Raw genomic sequence first — 20,880 nt, forward strand, 5'->3', positions numbered from 1 at the left:
TCCTCCTGATTGGTTGTGTGCAAACCGACAAAGCACTATTGACATCAAATCATGATCGAACTCCTCACCTTGCGGCATAATTGCATTTGCTGCAGAAATACACCGTCCAACTCGAACAAGAAGAGACATTTAGTTCAGTTATCCAATCACAATGTCTAATATTGGGGATCCCCATTCATGTCATTTCGTTCGAAAATATGTTCTACAGTCAGCAATCACTTTATGCAACACCCACAGAAGAAATAGAAAAGAAATCATCTCGAACTATAATTGGGCCAATAATAGAATTGGGAATATGGGACCGATACGCAGTTTTGATCTAGCAATCTTGGGAAACACAGTCTTTAAAAATCAATGGGAAACTCACAGGGGAAGGAGATTCGAACTAATCGATTGACTGTGAGAGTGAAGGATCTCCTATACGAAGGTATTCACTCTACATGAATCGTAATGCACAGATGACTACTGGAAAATTTACATCGCCCAGGATGTAGAAACAGCCCAAGAGTATGATGTCCGTGTAGCAACTTTTGATGAAGGGGATATGCTGAGCATGAATCGTCTGAAGCAGGAAATCTCTCTATGGGTAAGGAATTGTGTTTTGGATCTATTCTCCTAGAAGCTAATTCCTGAACACCGGAATCTGATTCAGTACTATGATTCGACAATCCTCTTCGAAAATGATAAGGTTCGGGGAGTGATAATTACGGAACACTGTGATGGTGGATTATTAAGTGATGTAGTGACTCAAAACTATCCACAAACGTTTTCTGAGAAGCTGATCCTTGCAATTCTCCGAGATTTGTGTTGTGCGTTGTATACTCTTCATACCGAAGATCCTCCTATCAGTCATCGAAATGTGAATGTATTCTTTTGCAGAGTATCTGAGTAGTAGCCGAATTACATTTATGTTGATTCAAGTGGTCGATGTAAATTGGAGGCGGCTCGCTCAATGACATCCAATATGATTGTTTGTGCTGCTTATCTGTTGATAACATAGACTCCAAAGAGTTTGGAAGAAGCACAGGTGGTTCAACAACAGCTGGAGTTGGTATCGGATCCTGCTTATTTTCCTCCCGAATTTTGCGATTTGTAGGTAAACATTTTGTACATGAGGATCAGATCAAATCCCTCCAAGCAACGAAAGATCACAGAGAAGGTGGATGTATGGGAATTAGGAATTCTGATGTACTATTTGGCCTTCTATTCCACTCCTTTTGAATCTGTCGATGGTAAAACGGATACCAAGTCTCTTCTGTTGGGCCGTTTTACTTACCCTGCCAACGATGCTCGAAACTTCAGCAGAGAGTTCCTAGATCTTGTCAAGAGCATGCTAACAGCTGATGTAACAAAGTATATGATCCCCGTAGGTATAATATTACAGACGACCTTCTATAATTGATGTGATTCAGCGAGGTTGTACGATGACTCGTTGGCGTATGACAGAGGAAGTGAAGGAGGTACTGGAGTATAGCAAGGAGACGTCACGTCGTCATCGATCAGTCAAGCCAAAGGTAGGTAAGTATCGTGAGTCTTATCTTCAGACAAGCAAAGAGAAGGAGAAAACGAAGGAAAAGGAGAAAGTCAAAGAGAAGAAGTCTCCTACACACCAACGAGCTCCAACACCTTCTCCATCAGTTCAACACACTGGTTCGTCAAAGCATTCAGGAAATCGTCAACCAGGTCCTCCTGCTTTGAGTGATAGTGATGTGTCATCAAGTAGCGATGCTGAGGAGATCGTTCAACAGAAACGAGAAGGAGGAGAGATGACAGATCGGATTCGGACTGCAATGTTACAGTATTTTGGAGGAAGGAAGAATCACACACGATGGGTACTAAAGTGTACTTCAAAAGTGCCCGAACCTCCACCTCATCGGACTATTAAGAAGATTGCTATTGCTGCTTATGAGAATCGTTCTATAGATTTCTACTTTGTTCTTGTTGCCAAGTGGGGTTGTATTGACTGAAGATGACTTGTAGACGACCACTGTTTCAGAGTGAGATTGTGGCCGTCAAGATGCTGACAACTACATTGTGTGTATTTCAATTGAGTACGCAAGATGTGGTCTTTCAATCATTCAAACATGTTGCTCTTCTTAAGGAAATGTCAACGAAATGGAAAATCGTTGAAGTGAACTCATATGAATTGTCTGATAGGTAGGAGAGTGAAGAGAAAGGGAAGGATATGAACTGGGCTCCTTTTATCTCACGTTTTGCAAATATTCTAACAAATAAGGTTTACTTTCTAAACAAATATTCAGAGTTTTCAATGAATTACGCTTTACTTGATGGAGCTGAATTAGATGTTGAAGATCAAGTGAATGTTCCAGCTCGTTTATCTACTCTTCTTGCCAATCTCAATATGGCATTACGTTGGGCTTTATCAAATATGGATCCTGTTATCAATGGAGCCATTCGACCAATGATTGAGGAGGCTCATTCTCTATATCTCTCTCTAACAGTAGTAATGGCTGATCTCCTTGGAAAGAATGATGAACCCGATATCGTTCAAAGCACTCTTTCTCGCTATGAAGAAGAGCGTTTGGCACTACGTGAAATAATTCTTCGAGCGAAATCCAAACAGGATCTGAATTTGTTTGATGATGTGCGAATGAAATGAAGTAATGAGGAATAGATTCCTGAAATCCCAGCACGTTCTCCATTAGAAGTACAACCTCGAGAAGCTCGTGCAGATGCACGGAAGAAGCTTGAAAGCTTTATGTCAGTTGGCGATAGTGATTTGCTAGCAGAAGCAGATATGGACGATGAAGATAGTGAAGAATCAGATGCAGAGGAGAATGTTCATTTACTTGGATCCTTGTATAAGGTAACGAATCGAGGGGTGATCGTCCCCTTAATTGGAAATCCTACAAATACTCAATCAGAAGAGAATCTTCATGTTGCCTTGAAGAAAGTGATGAACCGAAAGGAGAATAAGACGTGTGTGGAATGTGGTCGTAGTCCTGTCAAGTACTTCAGTGTGAATTTGGGTGTATTCTTGTGTGCAACATGTCAGAAGTCTCATCAACAGTTAGGTGTAGGTATCCGAGGATGTATCAAATGTAGACCAATATTAGTGAAGTTCATAGTGTTTATGTCAAGGTTTTGAAGCCAGAGTGGGTGGTTGCTGTTGCTGAGATTGGAAATGTACGAGCTCGTCATTTTTGGGAGAATCGTCTTTCAGAGAGTCAACGGCCTGCGGTGGATGCTACTCCAAGTGTTTGGGTAGCATTCTTAAAACAGAAATACATTCAGCACTTATGGATTCCTTCTCGTTCAAAGACACGAACCGATGATTCGAAGAAACAGAGTGATATAATGGAGGATCTTCTGGACATCGATTTCTCTGGATATGGTCCAGACGCTGTAAGGATGGACGAAGGATGGATTACTGAAATTCCCACAACGATGCCACGTCGTCCTGCACCTACTCAGTTTGATGTTCCTGATATACCTCAAGGTGGTTCAGGATTCAATCAGCCTCCACAAACAGCTTTTGGTCCTTCTGGGTTCAATCAAGCTCCCACCTCTGCCACTACTCCATTCATTCCATCATCTACTCCATCTCCTCTTCCTAATGGATATGGGAATGGAGGATACGGAGGATCAATGATAAATCCAATCCCAGCGGAAGGAATGAGTCTATTCGGGAATCAACCTATCTCAATGGACTATTCTGCTGGTCCTTTCAGTCCATCATATCCAGTCTATTCCTGCATGCCTCAACCATCTATGGCTCCACTCTCGATAACGCAGCCTTCTTTACTCCAGCCTGCCCTGAATCAGCCGTCTGTAACTCAGCCAGCTCTAGGTCAGCCTTCCATGGCTCAACCATCAATGGCTCAACCTTCCATGGCTCAACCATCAATGACTCAACCTTCCATGGCTCAACCTTCTATGGCTCAACCGTCAATGACTCAACCTTCCATGGCTCAACCATCAATTAATCAGAATTCACCTCCTGGTCAAGCAAATTTCTCTGTAGAATATATGTTCTCGCAACCATCAACTCAACCTGACCAGCATAATGAGAACTTCCTATACATGCCTGCGCAGTATCAACCTCCTCGGATTCCCAGTTATCGACCATCACCGGTACCTCATTCTCCTCATCTTACTGCAGCCCATCCATCTCAACAGCCTTCCATGATAGGACAGCACGTGGCAGATCCTAATGTCACAGTGATGCGTCAAGACAGTAGCAAAACTACAATCGTACCACTGGCAAATCCTGCTCGTGAACCACCTCGAGAACAATCTCGACATCAACGTGGTTTATCCTCTGTAGTCCGTAATGCTGGCCTTGTAGAAGATGAAGATGAAGACTATGAGGATGAAGAAGACTATGAGTCTCGAGTTGAGAAGAATGAACGTAAGACAGATGACACAGTGAAGCAAAAGGTGATGACAGCATTACAAAGTGCACTGAGTGATCTGCAACTAACAGGTATCCAGATCCGATGGGCAGAAATCGAGGTGGATCAACGAATTGGTGTTGGAGGGTTTGCTATTGTGTATCATGGAATGTACAGGTAATGAATGAAGGATTAATTGATGGATAGAGGATGCGAAGTGGCTGTAAAGAAACTTCGGGTTTCTCGTATGTCAGCAAAGGCGATTCGTGATTTCCATTCTGAAGTAGTATTGATGAGAGCTCTTCGTCATCCAAATATTGTCCTGTTTATGGGATTAGTTATGGATCCTGTTTGTCTGGTGACAGAGTACTGTCATAACGGCAACCTATTTGATCTCCTTCACGATACTGTGGATGATGAAGATTCCGAAAATTATGCTGTTAAGATCCCATGGCAACGTCGAATTCGAATTGCTTTAGATGTGGCTCGTGGAATGAACTTCCTTCATACTTCTACTCCTGTGATTATTCATCGAGATCTGAAGTCTTTGAACATTCTTGTGGATGAGAAATGGACAGCAAAAGTGAGTGACTTTGGTCTGTCTCGTTTCAAGGTAGGTTTATGGAGGATCTTCAACAGTAGTCTGCAGCTGCGCATGGTATGATGACTGGACAATGTGGTACGTATCAATGGATGGCTCCAGAAGTGATTGGAGGTCATATCTATACAGAAAAAGCTGATGTTTACTCTTATGGAGTGAATTTGTGGGAATTGCTAACTCGTAAGATTCCGTATGATGGAATGCAGCCAATGCAGGTGAGAAGAATGAAGAAGTATTGAAATCTAGGTGGCTATGATGGTTCATACACATAAGAAACGATTACCGATTCCAGATACGTGTCCTGAATGGTACGCTACGCTGATTAAGGACTGTTGGGATCAAGATCCTGATGCTCGACCATCGTTTGCTGAAATTATTAAGAGACTTAAGAGAGGAGGTCCAGCACCTACTGTGTACAATTAGCATAAGCGTAACTTATCTCTTTTAAATTTGTTTGTTTCAATCATGGGGATCCCAAGGAATTGAGAGTGTGAATGGGTTCAATGGTTCGTTCAAATAGGACGTAATTTCGTCAGGAAATAGATGGAAGAAGAAAAACTCAACGCCTACATTGATTCTATTCAGAGAGCTGGTCCTCGCGGAGGTGTTGTAGAGAGACAGAAGATTTGTCTAATATGTAGGGTGGATTAGGTGTAGCTTCGTTTGGTGATGATGAGGAGATCGAAGATGAGGAAAAGAAGAAAGATCCCAAATATGGTAGTTGATTGTTGATGATCATTGATTCTAGAGTTGTACAAACACTTTGTTCCACCTGGTTGGAAGAGAGTGAATAAGAAGTTAACTGTGTTTGAAGATGAGGATTCAAAATCATCAAGTTGTGATTTAATGGAATAGTGATGGATAGAGAAAGAAAGCAAAGAGAAGAAGGAGAAGAAACATAAGAAGGAGAAGAAACACAAGAAGGACAAAAAAGAGAAGAAAGAAAAGGATAAAAAGGATAAAAAGGATAAAAAGGATAAAAAGGATAAAAAGCCGAAAGAAAAGAAGGAAAAGAAACATAAGAAGCATTCTGAGTGATGAACACAGAATCGGTTTTAGCTTATTAACTGTCATTTACTATAAATGTTTCCTTGTTATCTTCATACTCTTAAATAGGATGTCAATCCATACCAATAAATCCAACTAGTAATTCAATCTTGATTCCTGAACCAACAGATTTATCTCATATCCTAATAATAATAGATTTACCATCAAAAAAGGATAATCCGCAAGATTGACGAAAAAACCGTTACATTAAGGCATGAACCAAGAAGAATAGAAATCCAATTAATACAGTGATATTTATTCAAAGTTATGGATCCAAAAGAATTGGATAAGGAAAAGAAAGTGAAAGAGAAGGAAATGGAGTCAATAAAAGAGAAAGAGTCAAAACAGGCTCTTGAAACAGGAAAGAAGCATGAAAAAACTGTGCAAGAAGAGACAAAGAAAAAATTTACTCAAATTCTTGATACTACTCGTGTAGAAAGGATCGCTCCTTATTCTGATCCCTAGATCCGACGTCGAGATCCAAAAATGTCAGGAGCGTCTCCTAATAATGTGAAGTTCTGCTATAAGGGGGTGGATTACTCCATTTTTGTTCCATCATCGATCACTGAACCCCTACTTTGTAAGCATATCTTACATGTAATGATTCTGGAATTGGGTAATAATTAGGAATTGAATCGTCGTAAACAGTATGTATTTCTTCCAGAAATCGATGTCCAGGCTAAGTCATTCCTTACAAAGGGTAAAAATGGAAAAAGTCACTTGTCGATTCCTGATGGTTATATCATTCCTGTTCTTGCTGTTGAAGTTGACCGTTCTTATGCTCCCTCGAATTCTGTAGACCTTACTACTAGAAAGAGTGTAATAGAATTCATGGACAAGTTGAATAAAGGTCAGTATGCTGATAAGGAGACCTTAATCATCACAGCAAGCAGTAAACTTTCTAGAAACATTTTAGTAATAGAGAATTTGAATTGGGAACAATTGAAGAGAGTATTATTAACAGTTATGGTTCAACCATTCCCTCACCTTCATACTATCACTCTAAATCGTATTGATGAGCGATAAGTATCATTACTAGTCTATCGTGCAGTAAGCAAAGGGTTTTTAACCAAACTAGTGATCACTTCTTTCATGCCAGAATTGCAACAGATTGTGGTGAATTGTAACCTAAATAGAGTCATGGTTATTCATAGATAGTATAACAGGAGATTCATATGATCTTCGAGAGAAACGACAAAATGATAAGAAGAGGGCGGCTCAGAAAAAGGCGGCTCAGAAAAAGACTGTAACCCCAGAGAAGCCACAACCATCACCTCTCAAATCAACATCGCATCTGAATGCCAATGCAGAGGCATTTGTCCCTGCAGGTTATTTCGTTCCTCATTCTGCCACATACCGAAATTACAAGATGAAGACGACTCTGGATGATCGAACACAAGAAGTGGATTGGGAGCGTGACTATGCTCGTGTTGACTTCACACGTCGTTTCAGCATATCCGAAGAGCGTGCGAATCCGAATGCGACGGAAGCTACGAAGAATGCTACGGTATTCTTCAGAAATAGCAATCGGAAACACAGAAACATTAATCGGAATAATATTCCACAAGGAAAACTACCTGAAATTGAACAGTTGATTCTGGATCTGGCTTTGGATCAGTCACAGTTGTTGAGTATTCGCATCAGTGGGATTTCATAATATTCAATGATCACTAGACATGCCTGTGGATGCATCAGTGTTTACTCGTTTCATAGAGGCGTTTATCTCAGCAAATTGTGTTTCCATTAATACCTTGTGTTTGTGTCGTATGACTGAAGATAGTTCATGAGACATAGAAATCGATTTCACGGGAATTTCATGTGACTTGTTGAAGGAGTTTATGGAGTGCAAGAATATGCAGAATCTGGAAGTATTGAGCTTCATGAGTAGAAATAATGATAATGAATAATGAATAGAATCAACTCTGAGTGATGAACAGTTGAAAGTGATTCTAGAAGCTATTTTGAATCATCACATGGACAACTTACAAGATATGAATTTCGAAGATGTGACATTCTCCATGTCAAATCTGGAGTTACTTCATCAGATTATCCATGATCAAGTGTTGTTGAAGATATGGTGTATTCATCTTCGAAGTAATGAATGATTATATGAGTTGATATGTAGATATCATGGATGGCTTTGATCCGAAGAAGTTGGAACTTATCAAAGACATTTTTAATACAATCAATATAGGCAAAATGTTGTAGGATGTTTGTTAACAAACAATGGACATTTCTCTATGTAGAATGTTTTGTAGCTTTTCTATCAGTTCTTCTAATGATTGATCTGTCTCTTGATTCTCTTTTCGTTCATTTTCCACTAATTGCAGAGCATCTACACTCCGCTGAAGAATCTCTTTTGCTTCTTTTAACTGGTTCTGAACCTCTTCGATCTTCTCTCTCTTCTCCTTGATTTGAATCCTCAGTCCTCGAATTAACTCTTCTCGGAACTGATAAACACGCATCAGATTCAATAGCCGAATCATATTTGAGGTCACCAACTGAACCTCTCCTAAATTTGTTCTATACATCAAGGATGAGAGATGCAATGACTGGATCACTTCCTCTCCTTCTTTGTCTATATTCTTTAAAAAATGAACATACACTCTCATAAGACGATGGAGAAGACTACATGTCAAATACTCTCAACTTATCTACTCTTTGATATCTACAGCCTTTTGAGGTCCATTTTCAATATATTTCGTTTCATTGTAGAGATATTCCCATTGTTTACTCACGTAATCAGGAAGAGGCGTCTGTATGTCAGCAAGTCCATCAACAACAAACATCGATATTTCGGACAACTCCAAAACTCCAAAAGTCACCTTTCATCGGTGGTGGAGGTCGTTTTTGATAGGTTGCTGAATCTGGATATTTAGTTCCATCTTTCACTAGTACCATATTCTCTGTAATAGTTTGGAGGTTTGGAAAATGTTGATTCAATTTCCGTCATCAGAATGTGAGACAAATAGAAACCGACATGTCTGGACCGAAGTGTTTCTTTGATATTTCGATCGGAGGTAAAGAGGGTAGGAGTAGTTTCACTCCTATTATTGTAGTGGGTCGGATTGTGATGCAACTCTATGCTGTAAGAGCATCATTTAATTTTCATGTATAGGATGTTCCAAAAACTGCAGAGAACTTCCGGTATACATAAGAGTTATGGTTTATTGTCAGAGCACTTTGTACAGGAGAGAAAGGGATGGGAACAAGTGGAAGACCACTCCATTATCGTGGATCCAAATTCCATCGTGTGATCAAGGACTTCATGATTCAAGGAGGCGATTTTACGAAATTTGTTTGCATTGGACTCTTAATCTCAGTTGTAGAATGGAACTGGTGGTGAAAGTATTTATGGTCGGAAGTTCAACGATGAATCCTTTTCTCACAATCATACACGTGCTGGTTTGCTGAGCATGGCAAATGCTGGTCCCAACAGCAACGGATCTCAGTTCTTCATCACCACTGTTCCGTGTCCTCATCTTGATGGGAAGCATGTTGTGTTTGGAGAAGTGGTCGAGGGAATGGACATTGTACGTGCTATTGAGAATCAGCCTGTTGGAAAAGACGACTCTCCTTTGAAGGAGTGTATCATCATTGGCTGTGGTGAGATCAAGGAGAAGAAGGAGGAGAGAAAGTCTCCATCTCATCATCATCACCGACATCATCGGCATCATTCACATCATAGGAACGAAGAGAAAGGAGATGAGAGTAGAAACAGTGCGGAGAAATCGATATCTGAAGCAAAAGAAGATAAAGAGGAAGAAAAGACTACTGAGGAGAAGCCAAGAGAAGTAGAACCGTTCCACATGGTAGTTCTCCTGATCTCATTTAAGGCTAGATTGATAAGAATGGATGTGAACTGAAGGGACGAGGACACAGGTAGAATCAAAAATTCACCTTACTGTGTAGAGACCATGTCCGAAGTCGTTTTAGTTGGGGAAATCGAGATCGATCCCGCAGTAGAGATTACCACAGGTATTCCATTTTGAAAGCATTTAAGTTTAGGCGAGATCGACGATTAAGTAAAGATCGTCATCGAAGTCGTAGTCATTCACACCATTCACACCATTAATATTATTTGTTGTTTGTTATCCAATCCTAACATTTCTTTCTTAGTTGTTTCTTTCAGTTTCTTCTTCAACATGCAAGATTTTGTGACAGACCAGCAGCGAGTCGTTCGTACATTCGATGAGGTTGGGATTTAGTTGGATTAACACTGTTAGGAGATGTCATTTATTCATCCTGATGGAGTTTGCCGATATCGGATTGACAAGGGCTTTGTGAAGAACCAGAAAGTGTGTTACTATTATCTGAATTGTGATTTAGGTCCCTGGTTATGTGTATGTCAATGATAACTTAAAAACTCTTCTCCTTGATGAACTGAGACAGTACACTGATAGAAAGGACAATTCAGGTGGATTTATCCCTGCTGTCAAACAGTTGGCAAATGTAGCAGCTCTTCCTGGTGTTGTTGATGTAATCGATTGATTCATTTTATCATCTATCAGCATGTTTGTGCTGCCCCAGATACACACAGTGGGTATGGATTTGCTATTGGGAACATTGCTGCCTTTAATATGGATGATCCAAATGCTGTTGTATCGCCTGGTTATTATTTCTGAAATGTATTACATTTAGGTGGTGTTGGTTATGACATCAACTGTGGTGTGAGGCTGATCCGAACCAATCTGGATGAAAAGGACTTAGCTCCAGTGAAAGAAGAGTTGGCACAAGCATTGTATGATCATATTCCTGTGGGTGTGGGATCGAAGGGCATTATCCCTGTTAACAATACGAATCTAGTGGATGCAATGGTATGAATATGAAATAAACTTGAATTCCAGACCCTTGGAATGGATTGGTGTTTGCGTGAAGGTTATTCATGGAGTGAAGATAAAGAGCATTGTGAAGAGTATGGAAGAATGCTAAATGCAGATGCTTCTAAGGTATCTGCACGTGCTCAACAGCGTGGTTTACCTCAAATGGGCACATTAGGTGCAGGTAACCACTACGCGGAAATTCAGGTTGTGGACGAAATCTTTGATGTAGCAGCAGCAAGAAAGATGGGTGTTGATCATAAGGGACAAGTTGTTGTCATGATTCACAGTGGGAGTCGTGGACTGGGCCATCAAGTGGCTTCTGATTCTCTTGTGGATATGGAACGTGTGATGCATCAGTATGGAATCGAGGTGAATGATCGGTAACAACATAACATGGGATTCACTGTAGACAACTGGCTTGTGCTCCAATTCATTCTCCTGAGGGTCAAAGTTATCTTCGGGGTATGGCTGCTGCTGCTAATTTCGCCTGGGTGAACCGTTCGGTTCTCACTTTCTTGACGCGTCAGGCTTTCAGCAAAGTGTTCAATGAATCGCCAGACGATCTTGATATGCATGTCATTTATGATGTGTCTCACAACATTGCCAAGATCGAACAACATGTCGTGAATGACAAACCAATGAATCTTCTTGTCCACAGAAAGGGTGCTACACGTGCATTCCCACCTCATCACCCTCTAATCCCTGTTGACTATCAAGTTTGTATGCACATTCGATTCTTATGTCTAGTTCACAGGACAGCCTGTTCTTGTCGGCGGATCGATGGGAACCTGTTCCTATGTCCTTGTAGGAACGGATAAAGGATTTAAGGAAACTTGGGGAAGCACCTGCCATGGAGCTGGTCGCGCCTTGAGTCGAGCTAAAGCTCGTCGTGAACTGACTTATGAAGAAGTTATTGAAAAACTAAAGGAGAAGAACATTACCATTCGTATGGCCTCGCCCAAATTGGTGATGGAAGAAGCCCCTGAAAGTTATAAAGATGTTGAAGATGTCTGTAATACATGTAGGTATTTATTTCCAATTCTTGATGAACAGGTCATGAAGCTGGTATCTCTAAGAAGGTCCTCAAGTTGCGTCCAGCTGCAGTTATTAAGGGATAGTAGTGAAATATTGTTTCTTGTCTCAGATGTCGTTGATCACTAAGGGTTGCAATAATAGGTTCTGCCGAAATGCAAAACATTCATTTCATTTTCCCGTACGTGTTTATTCATACCATGCCTGTATATTCTTGTATAAATGTGTAATTGGGTAGGAATCAAGAGAGATGAGACTGCGAAGCAAGAAATTCGAGAAGGATGGAAGAGAGGGTAAACTTGCTTCTCCTAAGGTAGATTTTTCATATTGATCCTTGACTAGACAGAAGGAAGATACAAAGTATCCTGTTGGTCCTTGGGCTATGGCTTTCTTTGCTTTCGTGATTCTTGGATCTAGTATTGTCTGATTGTCATTGTTAATTCGTTAGCTCTCTTCCAGTTCATAAGCTTGTGGTTCAGCCGAAACTAAGTGATTCGATATTTGTGAGGGTTATTGAATGTTATAGTAGTTTCTGTTTGTTTGAAGAAACAGATAGAATTCACATTACTCGAAATCATCGAAGTCGAAATCCTCATCCTCCACAGGCTTTACAGGCTTCTTTGCAGCTTTCTTTACCTTTGGAGCAGGAGCAGGTTCAGGTTCTTCATCAAAGTCAAAGTCTTCATCATCTATCTCTTCTTTCTTTTCCTTCTTCACCTTCTTTACCTTCTTCACCTTCTTTACCTTCTTTACTTTCTTCACCTTCTTCTCTTCCTTTTCCTCCTTCTCTTCAGCAGGCTCATCAAAATCATCAACATTTGTAGTCTCATCCACAGCAAAGTCGTCCACCTCATCACTCATCTTCCGTGGCATTGTAGGTATCGTAGGCATTTCTGTATCCACACGCGCTTCAGGAATATCATCAATTTGCATCGAGCTCAAGTCCAGATTCACTGTTGTTGCTGCTTCGGCACCTACGTCGAAGAGAATCTGTTCCAGCTCATCAATATGAATCTTTGACTTCATTGCTATCCATATTTCATTCGCCTCCAATTGCTCCTTCAAGTAGGCATCCTCAGCCATCTGATCACGCAAATGGACAGCCAAATGATTGTACTGACCACGCAATGGGACACGCTTCTATCCATCATCTCACTCAACTTTCACTACCATCTGCACACCTTCACTCATCTGAGTAAGGACATTCGTCTTTGTGAGAATAGCGTCTGTTACCGTCTTCTGCTTTCGTGAGAACTGCTCTGCGATACTATCCAACACATGACTGTGAAGATACGTATTGTAAGGGAATGCAATCATCATATCCAAGAGGTGAGAAATCAATCCCTCTTCCACTGCCTTCAAGAACATGGCGTCTTCACAATACTCAAAGAAATGATGGAACATCTCAGCCAACATCATCATACTCTGAGGACACACACGACGCTCTTTGGCATCAGGTCCTACGATGGTATTCTCATTCTTCATCTCTCGTTCCATTAAACCATTGAAGTCCGCAATATGACTCATCAGCACTTCACATACTGAAGCAGTCTTGGCTGTCTCCTTGAAGGTTCCCATCACACGACGATCACGATCATCCAATCCTTCGGTGTGCAACTCATTATCTTCACCTCCCAGACCAAACTTCTCTGTTGGAAGGGAGGTCCAGAAAATACGAGAAATAACGGCAAACACATTATACGCCACAAATTGATCTTCTGTCTCAAAGGCAAGTTTTAGAAGTTTCTCAATCACAGGACCAGTAAGAAGATAAGGAACCAATTGGACACAAGATCGTTCGGGTTCTGAAGTCCTAAGGTGAAATCATTTTTCTATCACCTACACATATACAGTTGCTCTCTGGATAATTGATACCAGCAGAAGGTAGACATATCCAGCCATTTCTGGCTTATTGAGACATGTAATGAAAGGATCAATCAAAACAGCATTCTCATTCCACCATGGTTTTCCATCTACAATTGACTCTGTTGATATATAGGTACTTATAAGAGGAATATCGAGAAGGAAACGTACTATATCACATGTTCCAAGATGATTCATGTTGCGAGCCAAACTAGCGATGACTTCGTTAGCATGCTCTGAAACATAGTTGTACATCTCCGTAGGACCTGCTGACACGAAAGCAGAAACAAGCTTGGCAATATAACCAGCTTCTCTAGGAATCAACTCTGTTAAACAGGCCATACGTCTTCTTCAGATCTTTATCCTTGATCAAACCAAACAGACTTCCAATCACACTGGAATCCTGAAGAAGCTCAGCAAGAGAAGCCTTAGGAAGACAAATAAGACACTCTGCAGCCTGATAAGGAGCTTTGTATTTGTCAAAGTCATCAGCATCCTCTGCTTGTTCCTCAATCACCCTAAACAGGAACAACCATATTCTTTCCCTACTTAAACAAAGCCTTTGCGATTTCAGGCTTCTTGAGATATCCAATTAAATTATCATTCAATCCATTCACTTCCTGAATAAGATCTTCACTCTTCAACACATCTTCAAGCCTCACATCCTCGCGATCAAGCAGATCATCAATTCCTCTATTCATCATAGGGTGGATACATAGTTACCCTTCGTCATCCTGAAAATCGGCACAATCCCAAATTGACATTCTATAATCTACAGGATCGATAAGAGTCATCTCAACAACATTACACAAACCTACTTCACGTCTAGATATCACGTTTTTGGAGATGATATCAGCACATGTATAGTGATAATCTTGATAATAATGAAATGATAATCACTGTAACAACAAACACGTTAAACCCTACTCACACATAATCATCATCCTGATAAGTATCTGATAGACGACTTTCTACACGTACAGGAGCTCTTTGTCTCTTCTTCTTTCCATGCTTTTCACAGAAAGCTTGAAGACCCTCATTCTCCCACTCCATTCTCAACCCATTTCTTCTTCCACAAATGGGATGGAAACGTCGACTACAAATGGCATGCATACACTACAAATCACTTTTTCTTTATTCTGTTACCTTTATTACATAACTACCAGTCTTGTGACATAAACAACACTTATATTTGAATGCGCTGTCTGGAATGCTTTCGATTCCACTTACGTTCCGCATGCGTTGTTCGTCACCAAACCGAATTTCACTCGCCCACACTGCGCAGAGTGCATGTACCCACCGACCATTCACAGTCTGTTTATAAGCACCGCCTGTATAGTAACACAAAGGACATGTCTATCAATGAAAGCCGAATCACTTGACATACAAGTTCATTTCCTTTCCAAGGTAGAGAGTTGTCTTGTACATACTGACAGTAGTCACACAGCCATGTTGCAGGATTCTCAGGTACATTCTCCACACCATAGCAATACTTATGGACTACACATCCACACTGAGCACAACAGACATAAGGATTCTCTCTTGTTGCAGTATCACCAAAGCATACACAACAGTACCACTCCTCTGGCTTGCGAGATGAGAATTGTTGCAGCATTGATTCATAGTTAACCTTATTGATCTCACTGGTTAGATCAAAATAGACCTCATAATGATTCTTACGAATCTTACGAGGACCACGTACTTGTTTGACAGGCATCTCATCATCATCCATAATTACTTTCGGTTTACGACCTCGTTTCTTACCTGCTGGCTTTGTTGGATTGACTACTGAATTGAATGCATATCGAATTCCATCTTCACGTTTTGTCATATTCAATCGGACAATGAGATTACTCTGTGTTCCATTCATTTCAGGCTTCTTGCGTCTCTTCTTTACCTTCTCTCCTTCTGTATCCCGTACTTTTGAACCCCTTGTCCTCTTACTACGACGACTTGTATCACTATCACTCTCGATATCACGGAATAGAGTTTGATCTGTATCTGAGAACTCAATCAATTGAACTGTATGTCCATCATAGGTCACAGAACGTTGTGACATTCGTTTACGACGTAACTGTCTTCCTTTCATTTCCAACACTTCTTTCCATTGTCCAGCCAACTCTCCCATATCCACATCACCAAAGAACAGAGTACTCATTGATAAGGTATGCAATACATCCAGACAAGGATTATAATCTCGGTGAATGTTTCCACTCATTTTCTCATTCACAACTTCTGTAACCAAAGTACTCAAATCTTGAACATATTCTGCAATCTCACCTGTATCTTTACTCTGAAGTACTTTCTAGTCATCAATCAACCATGTCAAATTCATACTCCTAAATTTCTTACCAAGCGTTCTCCCATACGAGGACCCAGCACCTTATCCCAGAATTCAGGATCTTTGAAGTCAACTTCTGTATTCTCTCCACGAGCAACAAAATAAGCCTGATTGAATCGAAGTTGTTTCTCATCACTTGGTTTCTCATTTCCATTATCTTCTCCTGGTTCATTTTCAATTGGTTTTCCATCCATATCAGTGTTAATAGTTTGTTCTTCTCCTTCTCCATTATCCTGAATCACATACGTATGGGAATTCATCTTCATAAACTCGTTGAAGTCTAATGTTTCAATAGTACCTTCACTATCGTTCGTATCAGCAAACGCATAAGCACCATATTTCAACAACTGCTCAATCTTCTTTGGATCCATATCCAAAAGAGCAGAAGTGTCATCAACAGCAGGACCCGTAAAATGAGACTGAATACCACCATTATCAAACACAGCTTGGGATAAACCCAGCTTCTTACTAGCTCGATTAAACAGTTCTTCCTCATAGGTTCCTTTTGTCACTAATCGATATACATGAACTGATTTGAGCTGACCAATACGATGAGCACGGGCTTCGGCTTGAACATCATTCTGAGGATTCCAATCATTGTCAAAAATAATCACGATATCTGCAGCAGTTAAATTCAGACCCAAACCACCCGCTTTTGTACTTAAAAGGAATGCAAATACTTTTCCTGAGTTGAATCGATCAATCTTCTGTTGACGGAGATCACCACGAACAGAACCATCCAACCGATCAAAAGTGAAGCCGAGAAGCGCTAACAGATCCTCTAACAGATTTAGAGTGTTGATAAACTGAGAGAAGATCAATACTTGATGACCTTCCGATTGCAGCTTTGGTAACAATTTTGACAATAATAAGAACTTACCACTGGCTTGGACTAACAAAGTGTTATACAGAAGACGATCATCACGAGTCTCCTTCTCAACAACACCTCGGATCATGAAAGGATGATTACAACACTTTCGTAATTCTGTTACAATGGATACAAGTTGAGCCATGGATGATCCTTCATATTCTAAATAAGTCCTATTTCTGTCATAGATAGCTCGATAATATTTCTTCTGAAGAATGGTCAACTCAATATCAATCACGGTCTCGATCTGTGTTTTATTCAACTCAATCATAAGTACTTTGGGTGGTATGTTCTTTTCAACATCCGATTTCACACGTCGTAAGAAATAGGGACGAAGAAGCATATGCAATTGAGAGACTTGATTTGCATCAATCAGATTTCCAAATCGATTGATGAACTCTGCTTCTGAGTTGAATTTCGTAGGTTCGATGAAATTCAACAATGACCATAACTCACTCATGTTATTCTATTCATGGTCAATAAGGATAAATCTTACTTGAAGAGGAGTTCCTGTCAATAATAATTTAGCATCAGCTCGTATCTGTTTCAATGCCAAAAATAGCTTGGTATTTTGGCTTTTAGCTCGTTGAGCCTCATCAACAATCATATATTTCCAATGGATATCTTGCAATACATCCAGATCAGCCATTAGAATATTGTATGTGGTCAGAAGGACATTAAATTTATAAATCCCATTATGATCACCATTTGGATAATAGAACTCGTAACTACGAATCCTTTCACGACCTTCTTGACCTCCATGAGAATGATAACTAAATTGAATGAGATAAATAAGACATACAACACAACATTCAAATCCGTACTGTTTTCAATCTCTCGTTTCCAATGACCAAGAGTTGATAATGGTGCTAATACAAGAAATGGGCCACGAATATGCTCAGCAGTAAAGAAATGATTGAGCAAAGCAATAGACTAGATAAAATTCACTGATCAACAATACCTGCAATGTCTTTCCCAGCCCCATTTCATCAGCCAAAATACAATTACGACGTTGATACCAAGAAAATATCAACCAATTCACTCCTTCAATTTGATATTCACGTAATACAACTCCATTCTTCAATGGCATACTCTCCTTATACTGCTTATATGTGTCAGGAGCAGGTCGTTGATCACTAGATTCTTAACTCATTCACTCATATGTACCTAAAGGGAGAAACCAGTGTATGAGCATCAGGAAGACGATTATTACGATAGAATGTTAGAATCTTGCTCTGTTCGTGTTTCACATCCTCTTCTAATTCCCAAGTCACTTGATCATATGACTGGTTATTCCATTTCACAAGAACTAACCGTTGTGTTGCAGGCAAATCAACCAATTTTGGCAAAGCATCAATTAAAGGTTGGAGAGATGATTCTAGAAGAGCCACACGTTCAGCAGCATCAGGTTCACTCATATCAATACGTTTCTTCTCTTCATTCACACTATCTGCACCCTTGATATACACCTGCATCAAATAAATCTGATAAGGAGAATAGAAATACTGTAGCAAAGGACAATTTAATGTTAATGTGATCTTCTCATACAATGAAGCATTCTTTGGGAAGTTTGCTGTTGTTGAAGCCTCAGTATTCTTAGCATCTCGAATATACAAAACACGATCAATACATGATAATTCACTATCAAAGTATTCAGTATCTGGAGGAAGAGTCTCAGTTGCTGAGAAGTGTTCAATTCGTCCAAGATGTTTATGAATGAAATGCCGACATCGAAATACAGCCTAGAGTCTAATGCATCCTTCTTCCTTACTCCTTGCCCAAGATTTTCAAATTCTGTTTCAAAAATCCAATTTAAGTGATAATATGAATGATTCTTCCATTTGATCAACAACTCTAATTCTTCTACACCTGTATCAGGTCGCTATGTATAAATGCCATTCTTCTTTCTCCTACGGGTCGGTAACGACCTCCAGTAATCAATTCAATCTTGTTCAATACTTCTGTTTCATTCTTACGTTCTTCATTCGCCTCTTTCACTTCATTCTCATAACGTTCTTCTTCACGGTCCATTTCTTCTTGCTGATAGTTGAATCGCTTCTTCACATTACGCAAAGATCGTCTTGGAGCCTATTCTAATCATGCCAATTTCTGTCATACCTCAGTGGGAGTATAGTAAATGCGATAATCATCATCCTCGTCACTCTCACTATCCTGATGACCCTTCTTTTTCTTTGGGAGCTTCTTCTGCAATGTCATTCGCTACATATCATTTCCTCTTGTGATCCCAACAGGTCTTTGTCGTGCTTGGTTGTACATAAATTGCATTCCCAAAGCATTCTGAATAATCTACTTCATGAATTATACTCCAAACTCTCACTCCATCATCAGGCATTCGTCTACTTTGCAAGTATCGAAGGACCATAATTTGGTACTGCAATTGTTGCAGCTATGAATGAGGAAATAGAAATACGATCACTTGTTCCTGACGAAGATCTGAATACACCTGGATTTCCTGGACCTGAGGAATCTGTGACTGATTCGATAGTGTTGCAGCTGCAGTTGCTGAAATAAGGACATGACGTAATAGCGTCAATTTCACAGTGTTGTAGTGTTTCATTGTCTCTACAGCCTAGAAGTCATCTCTCATCTTCATTCATACCAAAGCCAAAGGATCTTTTCCATTCAATATTAGATTCTGCACTTTGTATATTACATCCCCGGGTTGAACCAAATTATTCTGTTGTACTGGAGATGGAGTGCCGTCAGGGTTGCTTCGACATCCCTGAACGCGGACGATTCCATTACTATCTCCCAGATTGATTCCAAATCCCCATTCGTTGCGTTGTAACTCCACTTCGATAAGTCTGGTTTGGAAATATTCCACAGCTCCTGTACGGGAATTGGCACTACTATGAATGGAATTTGGTAGACCCATAAAAGCAAGAGCAGGACTTGACTCCAATTTCGGAGTTGTAGAGGCAGAATTGCCTCCAGCACCGGACTGACCGTAGGAAATTCCTCCCTGCTGCTGATTCCGTGTCGTTTGCGGAGATACTGGGGAATTGTTTGCGAACGGCTGCTGAGAAGAGTTTGGATATTGACTAGAAGCTTGAGTACCTTGAAACATGGAATTATGTTGGTTTTGAACAACATAACCTCCTTGTTGTAAGATAGATTGCTTGAAAATCAGTTATTTGACATATCCATACCTGTCCACTCATTATGAATCAATAACTATTCGCCAAATTCACACTTTCCTAAAAACGAAAAGGACTTGCTTATGACTAAATGAAGTTAGAATAGTAATTGCAATCAATGCGCAAAGACCAGAGGAACATCTGTACCTCTGCTTTGGCTCCCCGATTGTCAAAAATGTCGAGAAACTTCCACGAATAATTCACCACAAACAGCCACAAAAACAAACTCCCCATACCCGTAGTAACTTCTTCGCGGAATTCGGGATCTTCCGTCAAAGCTGATTGATGAATTCAAAAGCCTGTTTTCAACGTAACTCCCGTTTCGGAGGCGTTTCCTCCTTATTCATTGCCATCATGATCAAAAAATCGCGGTTCCTATCATTTGGAATAGCGGTTATTTGTAGATCCTTCTCTGTTGGTGGGAACGAAGTTGATTTGGTGGCAAGAGTGTTGGTTGCAAAGAGCTATTTAAAATAAGCGCATCTTGGTTCTTAGTTTGGGAAGTTCGAGAGAAGACCGCCTGTTTCTCTGTTTTGACCATTTCTCTCTAAATGAAGATCATTCTGGACTTATTTCTTTTGAATCTCTTTGTAGAGTCTGCAGTAGATGTGAGATAATGTTCTTTGGTTCCATTTTCACAAAGTCTCGCAACAACCATACTAATGATTTCAATAAACATGTTAAACGCAGCAACTTACAGACGAATCTGATAATCTCCAGAACGGGTCATGTAACGCACCCACTTGGTGGTTTGATAGGAAGACTTCTCGTACACCTTTAAGAAACGCACAT

The 20,880-nt window shown here is 40.2% G+C and overlaps 6 protein-coding genes across 6 annotated transcripts; 3 read left to right on the forward strand and 3 right to left on the reverse strand.

Moving 5' to 3' along the window:
- Nucleotides 1-544: 544 nt before the first annotated feature.
- On the forward strand, nucleotides 545-5,379 carry JH06_3023 (serine/threonine-protein kinase; the record flags this gene model as incomplete). The annotated part of the gene is made up of 13 exons (XM_014671118.1): nucleotides 545-586; nucleotides 620-865; nucleotides 896-970; nucleotides 1,001-1,092; nucleotides 1,123-1,353; nucleotides 1,385-1,948; nucleotides 1,981-2,125; nucleotides 2,162-2,605; nucleotides 2,636-3,037; nucleotides 3,067-4,532; nucleotides 4,563-4,968; nucleotides 4,998-5,171; nucleotides 5,203-5,379. The coding sequence occupies 13 exons, from the start codon at nucleotides 545-547 to the stop codon at nucleotides 5,377-5,379; spliced, it is 4,464 nt and encodes a 1,487-aa protein (XP_014526604.1).
- Nucleotides 5,380-7,679: 2,300 nt separating this feature from the next.
- JH06_3024 (hypothetical protein) lies at nucleotides 7,680-8,211 on the forward strand (the record flags this gene model as incomplete). The annotated part of the gene is made up of 4 exons (XM_014671119.1): nucleotides 7,680-7,767; nucleotides 7,798-7,887; nucleotides 7,918-8,097; nucleotides 8,129-8,211. The coding sequence occupies 4 exons, from the start codon at nucleotides 7,680-7,682 to the stop codon at nucleotides 8,209-8,211; spliced, it is 441 nt and encodes a 146-aa protein (XP_014526605.1).
- An 8-nt stretch (nucleotides 8,212-8,219) lies between these two features.
- Nucleotides 8,220-8,904, reverse strand: JH06_3025 (hypothetical protein; the record flags this gene model as incomplete). The annotated part of the gene is made up of 4 exons (XM_014671120.1): nucleotides 8,220-8,526; nucleotides 8,557-8,631; nucleotides 8,662-8,759; nucleotides 8,791-8,904. The coding sequence occupies 4 exons, from the start codon at nucleotides 8,902-8,904 to the stop codon at nucleotides 8,220-8,222; spliced, it is 594 nt and encodes a 197-aa protein (XP_014526606.1).
- Nucleotides 8,905-8,983: 79 nt separating this feature from the next.
- Nucleotides 8,984-11,944, forward strand: JH06_3026 (tRNA-splicing ligase; the record flags this gene model as incomplete). Its single annotated transcript, XM_014671121.1, has 18 exons — nucleotides 8,984-9,032; nucleotides 9,063-9,091; nucleotides 9,122-9,150; nucleotides 9,181-9,301; nucleotides 9,333-9,640; nucleotides 9,692-9,815; nucleotides 9,845-9,885; nucleotides 9,916-9,981; nucleotides 10,012-10,028; nucleotides 10,054-10,199; nucleotides 10,230-10,301; nucleotides 10,333-10,482; nucleotides 10,515-10,614; nucleotides 10,645-10,820; nucleotides 10,851-11,206; nucleotides 11,236-11,542; nucleotides 11,574-11,847; nucleotides 11,880-11,944. The coding sequence occupies 18 exons, from the start codon at nucleotides 8,984-8,986 to the stop codon at nucleotides 11,942-11,944; spliced, it is 2,430 nt and encodes an 809-aa protein (XP_014526607.1).
- Nucleotides 11,945-12,422: 478 nt separating this feature from the next.
- JH06_3027 (serine/threonine protein phosphatase) lies at nucleotides 12,423-14,485 on the reverse strand (the record flags this gene model as incomplete). Its single annotated transcript, XM_014671122.1, has 6 exons — nucleotides 12,423-12,998; nucleotides 13,029-13,671; nucleotides 13,702-14,034; nucleotides 14,066-14,239; nucleotides 14,271-14,414; nucleotides 14,445-14,485. 6 exons carry the CDS (start codon nucleotides 14,483-14,485, stop codon nucleotides 12,423-12,425), a joined length of 1,911 nt encoding a protein of 636 aa, XP_014526608.1.
- Nucleotides 14,486-14,648: 163 nt separating this feature from the next.
- Nucleotides 14,649-20,018, reverse strand: JH06_3028 (hypothetical protein; the record flags this gene model as incomplete). Its single annotated transcript, XM_014671123.1, has 15 exons — nucleotides 14,649-14,837; nucleotides 14,868-15,077; nucleotides 15,109-16,026; nucleotides 16,059-17,396; nucleotides 17,427-17,703; nucleotides 17,733-17,863; nucleotides 17,892-18,066; nucleotides 18,098-18,672; nucleotides 18,702-18,812; nucleotides 18,845-19,018; nucleotides 19,049-19,150; nucleotides 19,181-19,237; nucleotides 19,269-19,337; nucleotides 19,368-19,520; nucleotides 19,551-20,018. 15 exons carry the CDS (start codon nucleotides 20,016-20,018, stop codon nucleotides 14,649-14,651), a joined length of 4,947 nt encoding a protein of 1,648 aa, XP_014526609.1.
- Nucleotides 20,019-20,880: the final 862 nt, after the last annotated feature.

Source organism: Blastocystis sp. subtype 4, assembly GCF_000743755.1.
Source record: "Blastocystis sp. subtype 4 strain WR1 chromosome Unknown seqid_0192, whole genome shotgun sequence".
NCBI lineage: Eukaryota > Bigyra > Opalinata > Blastocystidae > Blastocystis > Blastocystis sp. subtype 4.